This window comes from Neophocaena asiaeorientalis, unplaced genomic scaffold (assembly GCF_003031525.2).
Source record: "Neophocaena asiaeorientalis asiaeorientalis breed wild unplaced genomic scaffold, Neophocaena_asiaeorientalis_V1.1 scaffold427, whole genome shotgun sequence".
Classification (NCBI taxonomy): Eukaryota; Metazoa; Chordata; class Mammalia; order Artiodactyla; family Phocoenidae; genus Neophocaena; species Neophocaena asiaeorientalis.
In genome coordinates this window covers 1,091,457-1,108,690 of record NW_020172280.1, presented here as the reverse complement: position 1 = coordinate 1,108,690, position 17,234 = coordinate 1,091,457, and the positions used below count along the sequence as shown (strand labels likewise).

Below are 17,234 nucleotides of genomic sequence, written 5' to 3'. Positions count from 1 at the left end.
TCTTGGCTTGACTCCTTAGCTTCTAAAGGCTTTTATAAAAGTTCAATCTGAAATTCTTATGAAACATTCCAGAAAGCAAACTTAATATTGTCTATATGGTACATCACCATTCTTGCCGTACCTGTCTAAATAACTGTGCCAGATTTAATGAGACTAGCCTTACTTTGCCACCAAGAATAATGTTTCTTTGAGATTATCTTTCATCAAAAGTATGGTGGGGCTTCCCTGGTGGCGCAGTGGTTGAGAGTCCGCCTGCCGATGCAGGGGACACGGGTTCGTAACCCGGTCCGGGAAGATCCCACATGCCGCGGAGCGGCTGGGCCTGTCCGCAAAAAAAAAAAAAAAAAAAAAAAAAGTATGGTGACTGTAGAGGGAAATTATTTGTTTCAATAGAAAACTGTTATATAGCACAACCTTCCAGGTTATCAGATTCTAGCCCTGCTCATTGTCTTTGAACTAGTTTGGATCTCTTTTCAAATTGTCTCTATCTTGTCTGTTGGATAGATAATGGACTTGCTCCCCAACTCTGGAAAAATCGGTTTGGGTATCCATTTGTAAATGGGACTGACTCTTGTTACTTTCCCAAATTGTCAATCCTTATCAGATTTTCAATCCTTCCAGTTTCCTTCAAGGTCTAACTATAATCTTTCAAACTCATGTTTTCAATTTTTCTCCCTGCTGCCTGTCTCTGTGTCACTGAGAACTGAAACCAGATTACCCTAGGTCCCTATGGGACTCCTGGTTGCCTGGCCCTTTTCCCTAGGATTTGCAGAAGCCCTGTGAGCTAAAGCCCAATGGCTTGATATGTACTTTGAAGGACTGACCACCATAGAAGACCATTCATGGGTCTGATTTCTCCCTGGAAAAGGCACTGACTGGACCATTCGGCAAGCCTAGTGGAATTCTAGGGTCAGGTATACCCTGTAGACAACATGCCCAAAACCACCGACATCCTATCTCAAGAGCTCCAAGAAACTCACTTAGCAGTACTGCATAACTGGAAGATGTTCCTCCACTGACCTCCTGGAATCCACTGGGCCGGTTACCCTTCAGGTTCAATTCTTGGCTTTTTATTTTAATACAATCTTTAACATTTCTCTTCTTCATTTTAGGCATCCTTCTTTTAAGGGGTCTGATCTCTAGGGCCCTAAAACCGCAGACCTTAACCATCACTTCTGTACAGGTAGTTCAGGTGCTTTTACAGTAGCAACGTGAAGACTCCTTGAGAAACTATTTCTGGGACTTTGCTTCGTCTCGCTCAGAAGGTTTAGGATTATTGCCTAGTTGTTGAGTGATGATGTATGTTCATCTTGAACAAAAAGAGGAAATGAACAATGTTGAACTTTGCCTGAGCCCTGTGTTCCCCAAAGCAAAAGTCAAGAAGTCCCCCTCCAGTGTTCTGAGAAATAGCTAAACTCGAAGGACCCTGCCTCTCTCATATTCCCCTCCATCCGTTCTCAACGATTCAGAGAAGACCATCTCCATCCCTCTCATGACTCCCATAAGACTCAAGGACAGCTTCCTTGTTTACCTGCTTCTATAAAATCCCAAGCCCCCTTCCTTCTCTTGACATATTCTTTCTTAATGAGTATTGTCTTTATTGTAGTAGGCTGCACGGAATCATCTTAATTGCCCTGTGCATCTTGTCTTTCACCAAACTGACGGGTACCACTGATGGCCATTGATCAGAGCAAAATGAACTAGTTATGGGGGGAAGCAAACCGGTGAGCAAAGTCCATAGCAAGGTGATTGCTAATGGCATCTTAGCAAATTCTTCAAGCCTGAAGAAGACATTTAAGTTGACAGCAATCCCTACCTATATATCAAGTGGGAATTCTCAACATGTGAAAGGACATTTATGACCATGTGACAAACAGTAAGAGAATAGCGGAGCACTTGAACTATACAATAAATTCTACATTTGGTTAAATACAGAGACTTCTAGTGGAATCATTTCCTCTTATTAGCCACAAGTTTCGATAAATTTTCTAAATTTAGTTGAAATCTATTCAAATTGATTTCTTTTTATTTTTAAAGGCAAGTCCCCAAATTTCAATCCAGTTGATGCCACTTGAGATTAAGAGATGTTAGTCCCATTTGCTGTTGTTATGCTCTTTAAGGATTTTCAATATCATTGAGTTAATTACCCTTTCTGGGTTTTAGCAGGATAATTTAGCAGAAAATATCAATGACACTTAGGAAAATGAAATTTTTTTTCTCTTTCTTGTGGTTGTGATGCTTGACGGTTTTCAGTATCATTGAATTAATTATCCTTTCTGAATTGTAGTCAGATAAATTACCTGTTGATGAGATAGATAGCATGTTAGGCGACATTCTTCTGATCAAGTCCTCTGTAGATGAAGCATTTTATTGAGACTCTTCTATACTTTTGATTGAGTTATAAATCTCTCGGGCGCTTTCTTGCTTAGGTAAGGGTCAAGGCCCATCCTCACAGTATCTTCCCAAGAACCCATCACACTTCCTGTCTTCACCCCCACGCAGAATAGATCACTGTCACTTTTACACCATCATAGGACTTGTTCCTACCCCACAGTGTAGCCTTTATCACTGTATTCTTCTTAGGCACAAGGCATAGTGAACGAGTTTATCTGGGTCATACGAAGCTCTGTCTCTTAATTAGCTGCCTGACCTTGGGAAAGTTACTACTTAATCTGTCCCTGAGTTTCCTCATCCATAAGACAGGGCAAATAAAAGTACCTACCTCACAGGGTGATAGTTAAGGAGGAAATGAGTTGGTCCCTGCAAACCTCTCAAAAGAGTATCTGGCATACAGTAAGCACTGCATAAATGTTAGCTGGTAACATATTTGTTTCCTGTGTTATGATGGGTCCCATGAGGTCCGGGGACATTTATTGTTCAATCCCTCTAAGCTCCAGACCCCCATATCCAATTGGCTATTTCACATTTTACTTGGTTGAACACAGCATATCAAATGCATTATATCCATATTGAAATATTGACAGAAGATGGGACAATGACACCTGGGGTTGCTTCAAAGTCATCCAGGAAGGGAGGACAGAGTGTCGGTAGAGGTGAAACTGTATCAGTCAAATCTTGACAACTGTTAACCCTGTATGATGGGTATACTGGGTTTATTATTCTATTCTCTCAAATGTTGGCTATGTTTGAAGATATTCGTAATAAAGAATTAAGAACTTAGAAATCATCGTACCTCTTTCTAACCTTTCTTTCAATCTGGTCCTTCTCCTTGCTCACTGTCAGTAGGTAACATTTTTTGTTCTATAAGCTGAGAATGGCAATGGGAGACTTTTTGAGAAGGGAATATATAACATCATTTATTTTTAAGTTCTTTCTAGCTGTGCATTTACGGAAATTATGATTGAAGCACTTGGGGAAGGTTATTATGATGATGGTGGTATGCAGGGTGAACTGGAGTACAAAGAAATAGAAAGACTCACCCCGTTGGGACAATTACCACTAAAGTGGAGCTTGAATAAAGGAATATTTTACCTATGCAAACTCTCTAAAGAGATCCCTGTAAATGGGTCTTATAAATCTTCTGTAGTCTAGTCTCATTATCACCTTTGCCCCTCTCTTACTGAACCCTGTAACCCATCTGTACATTTATTAATTCATTGCTATATTATGCCTGAAATTCCGTACTCAAGGCTGGAGGCCCTAGAAAAGGTGAAAGTCCTCTGTCCTCGCCTGGTCTGCAGATAAAGAGATATAGACGTTGAGTCTGCTTAAACAGAGCCAAGGTCCAGGTCACCTCTAAGAGATCAAAGTGGGTCTGAAATTCTGACCTCCTTCAAGGCTTCTCCTGTTCTAGGGTGACCATATGTCCCAGTTTGCCCATGACAGTCTGTGGTCGTTGTTAAGAGCATCACCAATCACTATCCAAAGTGTCCCCATTTTAATGAGAAATTATCTGGCCACCCTTTCAGGGTCCAAAGTTAATCTAAGAGGCAAAGACTCAGCCTTACAAGTAGCTCCTTCATGTGAATCCTAGAGCAGATCTAAGACCCTAGCAAGTTCTGGTCTGAGGCAGACCCCAGTGTAGGCCACCGTAAAATTGTCCTTCTAAAAACCTCCAAGGAGACGAAGAATACCTTAGAGTATTTCCACTTCTACCAAAGGAGGTCAGTGTATGAGTGAGGGGGGCGTGGAGAGTGAGAGGATGATACAGAGGGATGAAAATGCAGCAAGACAACAAAGGTCCAAGGACAGAAAGATGTGGGGCTAAACTTAAGCAGGTGTGAAGACCTGCGGGCCCACTCAGTGAATGTCAGGAAGATAATTGACCAAGAGTTTTGATACTCCCAAGTCTGATATGCACAGGTTCATGTACCAGTGAGACTATATTAGTTTTTTTAAAATTTTATTTTATATTGGAGTAGAGCTGATTTACAATGTTGTGTTAGTTTCAGGTGTACAGCAAGGTGATTCAGTTATACATATAAATGTGTCTCTTCTTTTTCAAATTCTTTTCCCATTTAGGTTATTACAGAATACTGAGCAGACTTCCCCGTGTTATATAGCAGGTGCTTGTTTGGTTATCTATTTTACATATAGCAGCGTGTACATGTCAATCCCAAACTCCCAATCTATCCCTCCCCCCACACCCTTACCCATGGTAACCAGAAGTTCATTCTCTGTATGTTTCTGTTTTGTAAATAAATTCATTTGTATCATTTTTTTAAGATTCTACATATGATATTTGTGTTTCTCTGTCTGACTTACTTCACTTAGTGTGACCATCTCCAGGTCCAACCATGTTGCTGCAAATAGCTTTATTTCGTTCTTTTTAATGGCTGAGTAATATTCCATTATATATATGTAACACTTCTTTATCCATTCATCTGTTGATGGACGTTTAGGTTGCTTCCATGTCTTGGCTATTGTTGAAATACTTTCATAATGGCTGATGACTAGCCGTAGAAGCAAGAAATCTGGAAATTCCATCCTGGCTGCCCATGCCTTCTCAGACGGCTGGACCTTCCCACAATCGAACACCTGGAGGTTTAACATCTGGTCTAGTTGGGAACCACCAGGAACCTGGTGGCCTGGGGACCACAGAACCACCCCCTGGCTCTGTCCCTATCCGTGCCCACGCCATGCCAGTGATGGCTGTTGTTAATTTCATCCCTGGATATTTCCACAGCAGTTTAGGGTGGAGGCCTGGAGTGATTCAGAATATGAAAGAGAAAAATAAGCTGCAGAAACACAGAAGACTCTGAACCAGCAAAACTGCACGTCAGATTCCCGATGTGCTGCCTCTCAAGAGCACGCTGCCTGTCGGGCTCGGCATACGTCACTTCCATCAGTCAGTGACCCCCAAGGCTGAGGCCCTTCTCTCTTCATTATCCGATGGCACCAGTCCTAGATCTTTCTCTGGTTACCACCCGGGATTTGAGGAAACGCTATCGCCTCTGCCATCGCATTCATCACTGCAATTTCTTCCCGTGTGTTAGATCTGTTTCCAGAAGAAGTTGTCAATGAAGCACTCATGGCACCGGATTTGGAGGCTGGCATTGTAAATTATAGTAATTTTTCTGCCAGCTGTGTATTGGCATCATGAGGATGATGTAATAAACAAATATTTTACAACTAAAATGTTTGTGACTGGGGTTCAGGGGCACATTGATAGTCCTGAGAGAGTAATAAAAAGGATGGATCTGGCAACCGTCATCTGTGAGGCTGGAAGGCAAAGCTTTTGTGAAGAGCGATTTTGCTTTACCGCCTAGAACCCTCTAATGAGGTTGGCTTGGGTGTCTGTTTCCACTGACCTCTAGGTGCCTCTGAGTGAAACAGCCATGCTCAAGGGTTCAGGCTCCAGAGATGCTACAGCTTGCTGTGTGACCTTAGGTAAGTCACTTCCCTCTCTGGGCCTTGGCTTTCTCCCCTGGAAAGACCAAAGATTGCTCTTTCTTTCCTGAGGGAACCCCTGCTTAATGTAATACCTGGAGTTGTGAGAACTCTACTTAGTTTCTTTGTCTAATACCCTGAGTATTTCAGGGAAGCACAGGCAGGATAAAAGCCAATCGTTTCCATCACAAAAGAAGCCAATCCCTGGAGTGAAAATGACCTAGCCCTGGAGTGGGTACCTCTCCCTTCACCAAAGTTCACCTCTCCCCATCCAGGAGCCTCGGGTCCTTGGATCCCTGAGATCAGAGCTCTGCCTGTTCGTTAGTGTGTAGAGAGAAATCTGTTCTAAGTGGGCTTCCAGAAACCATGCTTTTACTGGAAGAGCAGCAGAAAGCATGACAGACCGGGCCATCAATTCACCCCTCGCGCTGGCATGATCCTTGAGTAATAGTCAATCTTTCCTACATACTCCAAAAATATTTATTTCCTATGAAGCTTCCAACGTATTTTACTACTGACCCTCATGCCCTAGGAGCACTGCTTCACACTTTTTACTTTTCTTGCCGGTTACTGAGGCAGAAAGCACCGGGGAAGAGGATTTAAATGTCTGAATAATAAAAAATATTCTTAAAAAAGAAAAGAAAAGGAAAATCTCATCACCGGTGCTTGCCCCGTTTTACTTTTTCTCAGTGGCTTCTTCCCATGCCAACTCCCTCTTAAATATACTAGATTCATGTCCTCCAAGCTCAGATCTTCATTCTTTGCTGTCACCTCCACTTCTTCCTGCCATCTCAGGCTAGCTCTTGGAGTTTGAGGGACATTCCTCCCCTTTTTCATTTAATGGATGAGGAAATTCATGATGCCAGGGGATGGAATGGTTGCTCACGATTAACGGGGGCTAAGTTCAGGCCAAGTCCCTTGTCAATGTGGACAAAACTTCACCCTCCTCTTGAGAACCGCACACCGAGAAACAGTTTGCTAGATGAAATGAGTTTTATAAGCAATTCCCCAAAGACACTGGACTGTCTCCTAAAAACAAAAAAGTGAAAGATGAAAAGCAATGCCGGTAAAGATAGAAACTCTGCCCAGGACACTGGCTGTGCGCACCTGAAGACTGTTACTTAACATCCTTCAGATGTGTCACTGTTTGGACAACAGCGATCCCTGTGAGCTACTATTTGAGGAATGCCAGGCATTCTTTCAAACACTGTAAGAGAAAGGCGGTGAAGATTCTCAGAAGCTGATCAAACTCTTATGGGCTTCTGTTGGTAACAACCGTTTGCAGCACTATTCTCCCCAACGGGTTGGCAGGTCAGCCAAGGCCAAGTGGGGAGGAGGGAGGTGCCGAGATGCAGGAGGCCCAGAAGCAGCATTTGGTATCTCTGGCTCCAAGGGCACGTGTCCAGTCCTACGCTACCATGAAAGAGAGAAGGTGCTTGGTGTTCCTCAATAAACACACTTCTTTTTTTTTTTTTTCCTGCGGTACGCCGGCCTCTCACTGCTGTGGTCTCTCCCGTTGCGGAGCACAGGCTCCGGACGCGCAGGCTCGGCGGCCATGGCTCACGGGCCCAGCTGCTCCGCGGCATGTGGGATCTTCCCGGACCGGGGCACGAACCCGCGTCCCCTGCATCGGCAGGCGGACTCTCAACCACTGCGCCACCAGGGAAGCCCGATAAACACACTTCTTAATCTGAGCAAATAAAAAGCCAGTGGGAGCCCTCACTTGCTCTGAAAAGGCCATTTTCTCAAAGCAACTCTGGTGTGGAATGTGTATAATTAGGTACCTTTGGGGAGGTCGCCTTGCCATTGCTTCCTTCAGTCTATTAACATGGAGAAAGCACCTCTCACCACATCATCAGCTTAAACTGTTGGATCCCGTCTAATAGCCAAAGCATAGCTAATGGATCAAGTCCCTGGAGAGTTTGCAGGTGAAGGGGAAGCAGAGGCGGCTATGCAGGGAAAGACAGAGGTGTGAAAGCTGGGTTTTTGTTTTGTTTTTAGCTTAATGCAATCTAAAGGCAACTTTTAAGATATAAATCAAATTCTTGTTTTCATTAGCCATGATTCTTTTCCTTCTAATTGTCACCTTTCCAAGAAACCATCTTTAATCATCCCCCTACCTAATTCTTACCACTTTGGCCCACTTCTCAGAAATATCAGAAATGATTCAAAGTCAATACAGTAGGGAAAAAAAATATTTACTTTCTAAAGTCATTACCTTGACAGGCAAAACAAAGCATTTTCTCAATTTCATTCAGAAATACATTAAAAAAAAATACATAGACCAATATGGCCTGCCCAAACATATATTTAACATGGTAAATATAAGGAATAAATTGTTTGAATATAAATATCTATAAAAAAATAAGTACATCAAAATGTAATCCAACCTCTTCCATGAGCCAGTTACATAAAGGAAGACAATTTGACTGCTTTAAATCACCACAATGTTTACCCTTCAGTGTCTCTCCTAAACAATCCTATACCATTGTGTTTCCAAAAATCAAGGTAAGGGAATCTCCTGGTTCAACTGATCTTTCTTTTCTTATGGAACAGAGCTAGTAGATTACCCTGAAAATGTTATATCTACTATTGACACATTAGACAGACTTCCATGAGGCTAGGGCTTAGTGTGGGGATTTTAGAGAGGGCAGAGTTTGGGGAAGCAATAATTAGAGGTGGGGAAATACTTTGCCAGAGTGCAACATAGGTGAGGTAGACTCATATGCATGAAACTCTTCCTGATTTACAGTAGTAACAGTTTCTTTCAATTTTGCATTTTATGAATTAAAAAAAAAAAAAGTCTCTCTCTCTCTTTTTTTTTTAACTCGAGTGTTTGTCCTTAGAGTGTTTTCAATTTGTGCATTCCCTAGAAAAATCTTTGCAGGGACTTTGGAGTTTCTCCCTGAAATGTGCCAGGCGCCTGAGTGAGACACAAACACTCCCTTCGGAACCTCTTCGGGGACGCCGCCCACAAGTGGAATCTCCTCTCCTCCTCCCCCTAGGAGGAGGCCACCCTAATTTGCAGGTCACTGCATCTCTCTGCCTTCTTTGCATAGCCCGCTGTCACCCCAAAGGAGGAGAGAAACGAAAGCAGTTCCCACTGATGGAGGCAAATGAAGACGGGCTGGGGGGACTCCTTAACCTTTCCTGGAATGTTTGCACCCAGGGCGCTGGTCCTGTGCTAGTCTGGAACGAACGAGAAGTGGTCTAAGCGGGGAGGATGCATTTGCTCTGATCCCAGCCATGTGGAGAGAGCGCAGAGTCAGGCCCAGGGCTCTTGGTGGATGAGAAGGCTTCAGACAGGCCCCGACAACCTGCCATCAGTGTGTTCGGTTGTAGGTCACTTTCTTATCTCTGTAGAGCTTGGCTTTCAGCTTGGCAACAAGAAAAGACGTTTTGATGCTGTTGCTGATGGCTTCCAACCTATTAAAACAAGACAAGAGAAAACAAATGTTATTATTTTTTTTTTCTACAAAAATCATTCCTAGGCAAAAGAAACATCTAAAATTAGAATCTGGCAAAAACAAATCTAAATCTGGATCCTGAACTTTCACCCCCAACCAAAACCCCATGTTACTCTGCTAACCTCAAGTGAAAATAAACTACCTCTTATGCCTAGAATGGCGGTGGGCGGGGCGGTGAGCAGGGAGAATAAGGGTGATATGGTCATATCTAAAGGGAATTGGGTATTAAATACAATTTTAAAGTACAATTTTTAAGGTCAACTAGAGATATTCTCTTTTCTTCTTTAGCCCTATCCTGTGGGATTGTATGGAGAGACTCACTCAGCAGAGGTTTCAAATAGCCAGGAGTGTCTTCTTAATCACATAAGAAACTGAAGGGGGCTTCGTGGGAAAGAGATTCAAAAAGAGGAGGCCTACAGGCAGGCCCAAAACAATATTCTACAGCCATTAAAAAAAAAATTGTTTTTGCAGGTTTCATGTTTTCTGTTTCTAGGAGAAAGAAAAAGGGAAGGACTGTAACATTGATTTAATAGTTGATGTAATGGAAGCTAATAGAAAAAAAAAGAAGATTTCCAAGTCAGTCCAGAAACGGTGATTTACGTAATCTTGCGATCTGAAGGCGCACTAGTGGCCTGAGGTTATAAATGTGGAAACTTCAACAGCACGTGGGCAGTGCTGAGGATGGCCCCACATCAGTAGTAAACAACTCGGAAGTCATGCATGACCGCCAGGCCTGTGCTTATAATACTTGGATCCTAGGACTTCTTGCCACTGGATTTCCGGGAAAAGCTGCCACTGACCATGATAGGGAGACGTAGAATATGGGGCGGATCTGAAAGCAGGATTCCTCCCTGCAGCTTGTGAATTCCAAAATGTTTAGGATTTGGGAGACTTCTCACTCTAAAACTGCTCAGGGGGCTTCCCTGGTGGCGCAGTGGTTGAGAGTCCGCCTGCCGATGCAGGGGACGCGGGTTCGTGCCCCGGTCCGGGAAGATCCCACATGCCGCGGAGCGGCTGGGCCCGTGAGCCGTGGCCGCTGAGCCTGCGCGTCCGGAGCCTGTGCTCCGCAACGGGAGAGGCCACAACAGTGAGAGGCCCGCGTACCGCAAAAACAAAACAAAACAAAACAAAAAACTGCTCAGAGCAATCCTATGGTATTACTAATCCAGATCCCAGCTCATGATTAAAAAATGAGAAAGCTTTTGGGAATGACATTGGGTCTCCACCAAATGCATTTCCCTATTTAAAAAGTAAATAAATAAACCTGAAAAAATGGCATGTTCTAACTCTCACCAACCCTGCCTAATGGCTTTATTTTCCCTTTGGCCATTTGAATAACTGCTGTGTTTTGAAGAATTTGATTATATGTGACACTTTAATTTAAAAAAAACCCAAAACTCTCCCTGAAAGGATTTCTAATTTCTCAGGGAAAGCTGTAAATATATTGACTCAGAGAGGCAAAAACTAGATGTGACCAAATGACAGAGGTGTCTCTAGATAGATTTTGTCTGGAAAATCTACCTTTAGGATGAGTGGTGTGTGTGCTAAAAATCACCAAAGTGTACAGAGGGCAGCAGTCTGCATTCAAGGCCTTCAAGAAAACATTTGAGAGGGATTCCTTTGCTCTCTATAATCTAGAGAACACAAAGATTCCCCTTTTCTTTGTTACTGTCCTCTGGGCCTTTCTCCCATCAAGGCAAGAATGACTAGGAGAGTAGACCATTCGTAGGTGACGGGGACCAGCTGTTCTTAGGAGCCTCTTACCTTCTTATTTTCCTTCCCTCCACCAGCTGCTGATGAAGACCCTTCTCTCCAAGCTTGGAACAGTCTTTCCCTTTCTCTTGTTTATTCCAGCCTTTCTCCATGGTGTCTTGGTCCCTGTTAAAATACACACAGGGAGAACGTTTCAGCAATAGGAACTTCAGTTGTTCTCAATGCCTCTGTTACTCTCTTTTAAACAAGAAGACAGCATCATAAGAGGAAGATGGTCAGGAAGGCATAAAACTGAAAGAAAACAAGGGTGTTTCTACTCACCTGAGTTCTTTTCCTGCTTGGCAAAAATTCCAGCACTTCTTGTCTTTTTGGCTAGCACATTGGCATCTCTTCCTGTGGTCTGTTGCCTTTGTAGGAAAGAAATCCTTTAAGGATCGCTTGGTCCTAGAGGGGCTTCCGAGTCCATATGGAACAATGTGCCTATCATGGAAAGAGAGGAACAAAAGTTATGAGCATAACCGATCGTCTCCAGAGGTTGCATTCTTTGGGGCAAGCTCCTGAGGAGCTCACACCACAGGATTTGGCAGCGAGACTCAGAAGAGTCAAATGTTGCTAACAGTCAGGATGGCATGCCGGTCAATGGCCTCAAGTGTGTGGACCCAACCAGGAGAAAATCAGTTTTTCTAAGTCAATGAAATTCCATGTCAACTCTCAACACAGCAGCCTTGTCTTTTGGCCGAAATTATGACATCTCTGCTTTGGTATCTGTTTCATATTTTCTTCCTTTTTCTGACTCTCTACTTAGTTAACAGGTCTTGGGGGTGGGGGTGGGGGACTTCCATGCAAAACCATGACTCACAAGATTTCGAAAACCGATTTTCAATTCAAGTGATACATGATAACGCTAAAAGGGCCCCCTGAGGAGGCTGGGGGGGGACACACTACCGTGTGCACGGTTCACGCCAGGTTTGCACACCTCCCGTGATTTGGTGATTATCGTACAACTGTAGAGGGACTCCTCATCAGAAGGCTGTCCAGTAATTTCCATTGTGTCCACTGTGATTCTCACCTAAAGAATAAAGTCCTCCCCTTGGAAGTATCACCTTACTAAGTATGAGGCTCGCTGTGGTTTTTGTTTGGTTTGATTTGATTTTGTTTGCACTTCAGTCATCCCTCACCATAACGGGACACCACAGGCACAATCAATGCATTTTTGTTTAGGATTCCTTCTGATGGGTGAACTACTTTTCAGGGGGAGATGGGGGAAACTGCTTTCTTCACTCGGGAGGCAGAAGGGAACTCTAAGGACCGCGTTTCTACTGCTGTGTTGAAATAGGCTTTTCCAAAGCGGGGACTTGGGACACCCAAGTTCTAGGTCTCGCTCTACCATAAATTCATCCTGGCAAGTGACTTCAACATTTCGGGTCTTAGTTTTTCTATAAATAAGATAAAGACATTAGACTATAACTCTCTATAATCCTTTCTGCCTCTTCAGTCTATACCCTCCCATGAGAAGCACAGGTTGGACCAAGCCACATATGACCTCGGCAACGTTTTCCCTAAACCCAGGCAGATCCCAAAGGAGAACATTCTCCCCGGAGGCCCAACACGAAGTTTCTCCCCCGAGACGTGTGGTAGCCTCCTGAGGGGCATTTTCCCCACTGGGGCACTTTCCTGTGGTCAGAAATGCTACCTTCAGAGTCCAAACCCAAAAGTAACGAGAGTAACTGGGCTCCAGTCTCCCGTGAAGCTGGAGGAGAGGAAGCCTAGAGTAACGATGCCCTCTAGAGACTCACTCTGGAGTGTTGACCCAAATGATGTCCAGGTGGCAGAAGTAGACGCATTCTTTATCCATCAGGGAAGAGCAGGAACAGCGCTTGGTCCGGCGGGGCCTCCAGGGCGCACTGGGAGAGGGCTTCTCCCCTCCGCTCTCGGCTCCTGTGCTGAGCTCGGCACCCAGGACCGCTGGGGAGACAAAGAGCAGGTCAGTGGGCGGCGTCTCCCCCAAGGCCCAAAGGCACACTGGTCACAGCGTCGATGCCACATCTAGCAGAGCAGATAAAAGCAGATGAAGCACCCAGCCGGCCTCCAGCAAGAAACACCGAGCAAAAAGGACTCTATTATTTTCCCTCCTTAACATGACTTCACCTTTATCGCCACTGGCTTATCCAGCTTCAGAGAGATTATACAAGTGCAGGGGAAACAACCACCTGAAAAGGGACTTACCAGCCCCTTGAAGCAGCCTTCAAGGAAATGCTTAGAAATACTGCCTGTTAGACATTTGGGTTGGCTTCTGCATGGAACTTAGCACAACCTACAGTGGCTTAAAATTGGCTGATGACCAAAAACCTGAAACTAAATAAATCATACTGCCTTTTCCTAGACTCAGAGCCACTTCCTCATGTGGGATGACCTTCCGTTTAGGGCAGCACCCACCACTTCACACCTTGTGTAAGGCCGGGAGTAGCCCAGATGAGACACACCTCTTGAACTTAGGTGGAGGTCCAGAGCTTCGGGGAGGTGATTGGAGAGAGAGAAGAGAAATCAGCTCTACAATAAAACCACTGACCTAAGGGAAAAGTGAGCAGCAGCTCTGGGGACCCAGGCAAGGTTCCGTGGGTTTTGAATTCTGAATCCCCGGAGCAGGATGGTGTGGGCGGGATTTGCCGTCTCCCCTTCCCCACGGCAGCATGCTTCCTCTTACTGACAAGTTAGCCACGCAGCTTATCTGCCTAATTTTGTACATCTCAAATGATCAGACACATTCCAGGATTTTCATTCCCTTGACATCCTTTCTCTTCAGTCAGGGTCATGAAAAGACAAAAAAGTGCACTGACCCTAAAAGAGGGAAACGGGCAGGTGCACACATACTACCTAAATCCTTCAGCAGCCGAGATTTATCCTAGCTTCCCTCCCAAGACAGGTGAATAAAACTGGAAATAGAGCCCACACTGTTCTGAGTGCCAAAAACTTGCCGAAAGAAATCTAAAGTCAACAATGACAATTTTCAAGAAAACATCTGCTTCACCCTGAAACCGCCTGGGGGCGGTTTTCACCAGGCTGTTCTGCAGGTGACTTTACTGCTCATACATTGCTTGAATGCCTTGAATAAAATTCCTTGGCTTCAAGCTGAAACGTTTAAATATTTCACACATTAACACACTATTAAAGCAGTATTTGAATAAGATATAAATTCCTATATGTCCTATTACCTGTATGAACACATATATTGCAAACATACATTTAGCTAGATTACATCTCGCTTTAATTGAGTCATATTTTTAAAAGCCAAGGCAATAATAATAATGTTATTTTAATGCTAGAGGAGCAATGGTCTTCAACAGAGGATTTTTTTTTCCACTAGAAAATATAAGCACCTTTGGGCAATAATTCCCCTACACTTGATTTCTGAGCGGCAGTCATAAAAAGAAATGGGGGAAAACACAGAAGCAAGAAAAGCATTAAGGTGGAAAAGAAGACGGCAGCATTCAGGGATTTACAAGTCAACGTGCCTACCTGCTTCTGGAGCTCCTTGGAAAGCCACAAACAGCAGAGCGAAAATCACGGGGAAATAATCCATTCTGGAAAAAAAGGGATCAAAATCCTTCCCCACTGCGAACTAAACCCGAAGGTGTGGGGGGAAAACGCAGAAAAAAACAGCTTCAGTTCCTTCCGAGCGCTTCGGGTTCTTCGGATCTCAAAGTGATCCTTCAGCCCGAATGCTCTTTAATGGGGAGAAAAAAGAAGCGTCTGCCAGGAGAGAAGGCAGTGGGAGCGGTCCGAGGACGCACGCGGTGGCGGCCGTGGCGCACGGGGACCCGGGGACCCTGGCGGCGCTGGTCCCAGCGCAGAGGCAGAAGCGCGTCTGACCTGGACAGCTCTCGGCCGGCTTTTTATACTGAACCCCTATAGAGCGGGGGTAAACAGCTCCAATTTTATTCCAGCCCCAGACAATGTTATTGTGTCATTAGTCACCGCCAGGCAACGTGCAGCCGGAGATAAGGCCGGGCTCTAAAGGAAATCACTGCTAACTTCAGAGGCAGACGCCCGCCGTCTGACAATTCGGGGCAGGGCTAAGAAAAAGAAAATACCCATTGGAGACCTTTGGTAAACCTGCCCGTGCAGCGCTGCCGTCTGCTTCCCCTTTGCAAGCTGCCAGCCCCGGAGTTCAAGCATCAGAAGAGGGACTCCAGAAAAGTCATACCATTGGTATGAAAAGTATGAGCTACAGTTTAAATAGATTGTATTGTTGTGTGCGGGGGAATTTTTTTTTTAATTGTTGTTCGCTTCATTTGCCTTTTATGTCTCTCCGATTTCTTAGTGCTGATCAGTCCAGGGGACGCTCTCGCTGTTTACTTACGCCTCCCCCCGCCCCCGACTCGGGGTCAGATCATTTTGGCAGATAGATGGACGCACTTTGCTCTTTCTTCCAGCCCCCGCCCACCAAGGCTGTTCGGCTCAAGTTCTTTGCGTCCACAGTGGGAAAGATAGGAGAGGGGTTGGCAAGAAAAGGAAGTTTTTTTTTTTTAAAAAAAAGGATCCTTGTAGGCACATACCCAGTCCTTTCAGGATTGCTGATCAGAAGCCCCCATCAGCTTTTCTTTTTGCGCCCACCCCCTTCCCGTCCCCGGATCCCCCCACCTGCCGGGGCACCAATCTAAAGAAATAGCGAGAGAGGAACGCCAGAGGGAGACGAAGAGCTACCGGGGCTGATGTTTGAGGAAAAAAAGCCACAGCCTTGGCTTCCAAATAACAGAAGGAAACGCAGCCACCTGAGGTGGGAGCCTAGAAAGGGAGGAATGACACCTGACGCGGAAAGCGCGGTTGCCCCTCGGAATATTCCATTTACTCCCTACATCGGGACAGCTTTTCTGGGTCTTTGTTTTCCTTTGGCTTTTTCTTGTAAGTCGAAGGGGTGTTCTTGCAGAGGGTTAAGTATTGGGAAGGAGGAAATGCCCGCCCTGAATAAGGGAGCAGACGATACCTCGCCTTTAATAATGTGCTTATGTTTTCAAAGCAATTTCCTGTCTATGTAAGCACGAAATACTCCTTGAGGTCCTCACAGGGCAGTCACTGCGGAGGAAACAGCATGCTGCAATGTGTACAGCAGAACGTGAATGTAAGACATCTGGCTTTTTCAATTAGCCTCATTTGTCAAGTGAGAAAGCTGCGGTCCTCAGAATTTCCCTGCTCCATCAAAGTTCTCGGTGTGCCTGAGGAAGGCCCATAGGATAAAGGTAGAGCACCTTCCCTGCACACGAAAAAGACGTGTCTACGTCTAGCTCCTAGGGACACCATCAAATAGATGCTGCTTCCATTTCCTCACCTTGTTTTACTCTAATCCACCCACCCACACCCACCCACACAAACACGCACACGCAGGGGTTCAAATGCAGACTCGTTTGCCGTTCTCAAGAGGGTCCCACAGAACCATTTCCTCCTCCTCTCTGTTTATTCTTCACCCCTAGAATCAAAAGGACAGATTTTATCCCAACACCTAAGCCGTGGACCTGGGCACACTTGGTCTGCCTGGACATGCCTCAAAGTCACAGCTGGGGGGACAGTAGCGGTAGCAGATCCGTAATGAGATCTGTCCCCTAAAGCAGCCACTGCAGCCAGAGTGGAGGTGGGGGGAGGAAGGGACCCTCCCCCCCACATCCACACCCAGAGAGGCCTCCCCCGTGTCCCCAGGGGTCTCTGCTTGGGCCCTCGGCCCCTCCTCTATATGCTTGCCTCAGTCCAGCCCCAGGGGCCGGGGAGGGCACAGCTCCCCCTGGACTCAGTGGCAGCCAGCAAGGAGCCAGCTCTGCTGGCCTCAGCCCTGGCCAGTGCGTTCCGACTTCTTCCCATCCGCAGAACACAGGAGAGCAGAAGAGAGCTGACATCACATTCACAGGATCCAAGCTTCCCCCAGGGAGGGAGAGGTGGCCTGGGAAATATGTCTTGGCAGGGGTCCCACCCCGACGCCCCCAACTCTTTTTTTTTTTAACCTCCTGGAAACTTTAACAAAACACTGGCCACAGTCAGGACCAACCTGTCCTCAGCTCCTCCCTGGAAACTACCGCCCGGTCCCTCCCAGTCCCTCCAGGTCCAGCCTGGGCCACCCTCCGGCAGGCAGGGAAGCCCATCTCTCGACGCCACACCCACCTCGCTGAGGTTGCCCAGACAGGTGCCAGCGGCGCCCAGCGCTCAGGTGGAGAAGTG

The 17,234-nt window shown here is 45.5% G+C and overlaps 1 protein-coding gene across 1 annotated transcript; it reads right to left on the bottom strand.

Moving 5' to 3' along the window:
* Window positions 1–8,031: 8,031 nt before the first annotated feature.
* Window positions 8,032–14,991, bottom strand: EDN1 (endothelin 1). The gene is made up of 5 exons (XM_024763932.1): window positions 14,547–14,991; window positions 12,827–12,995; window positions 11,352–11,510; window positions 11,082–11,195; window positions 8,032–9,276 (listed from the first exon to the last, which is right to left on the bottom strand). The coding sequence occupies exons 1-5, from the start codon at window positions 14,608–14,610 to the stop codon at window positions 9,174–9,176; spliced, it is 609 nt and encodes a 202-aa protein (XP_024619700.1). The 5' UTR covers window positions 14,611–14,991; the 3' UTR covers window positions 8,032–9,173.
* Window positions 14,992–17,234: the final 2,243 nt, after the last annotated feature.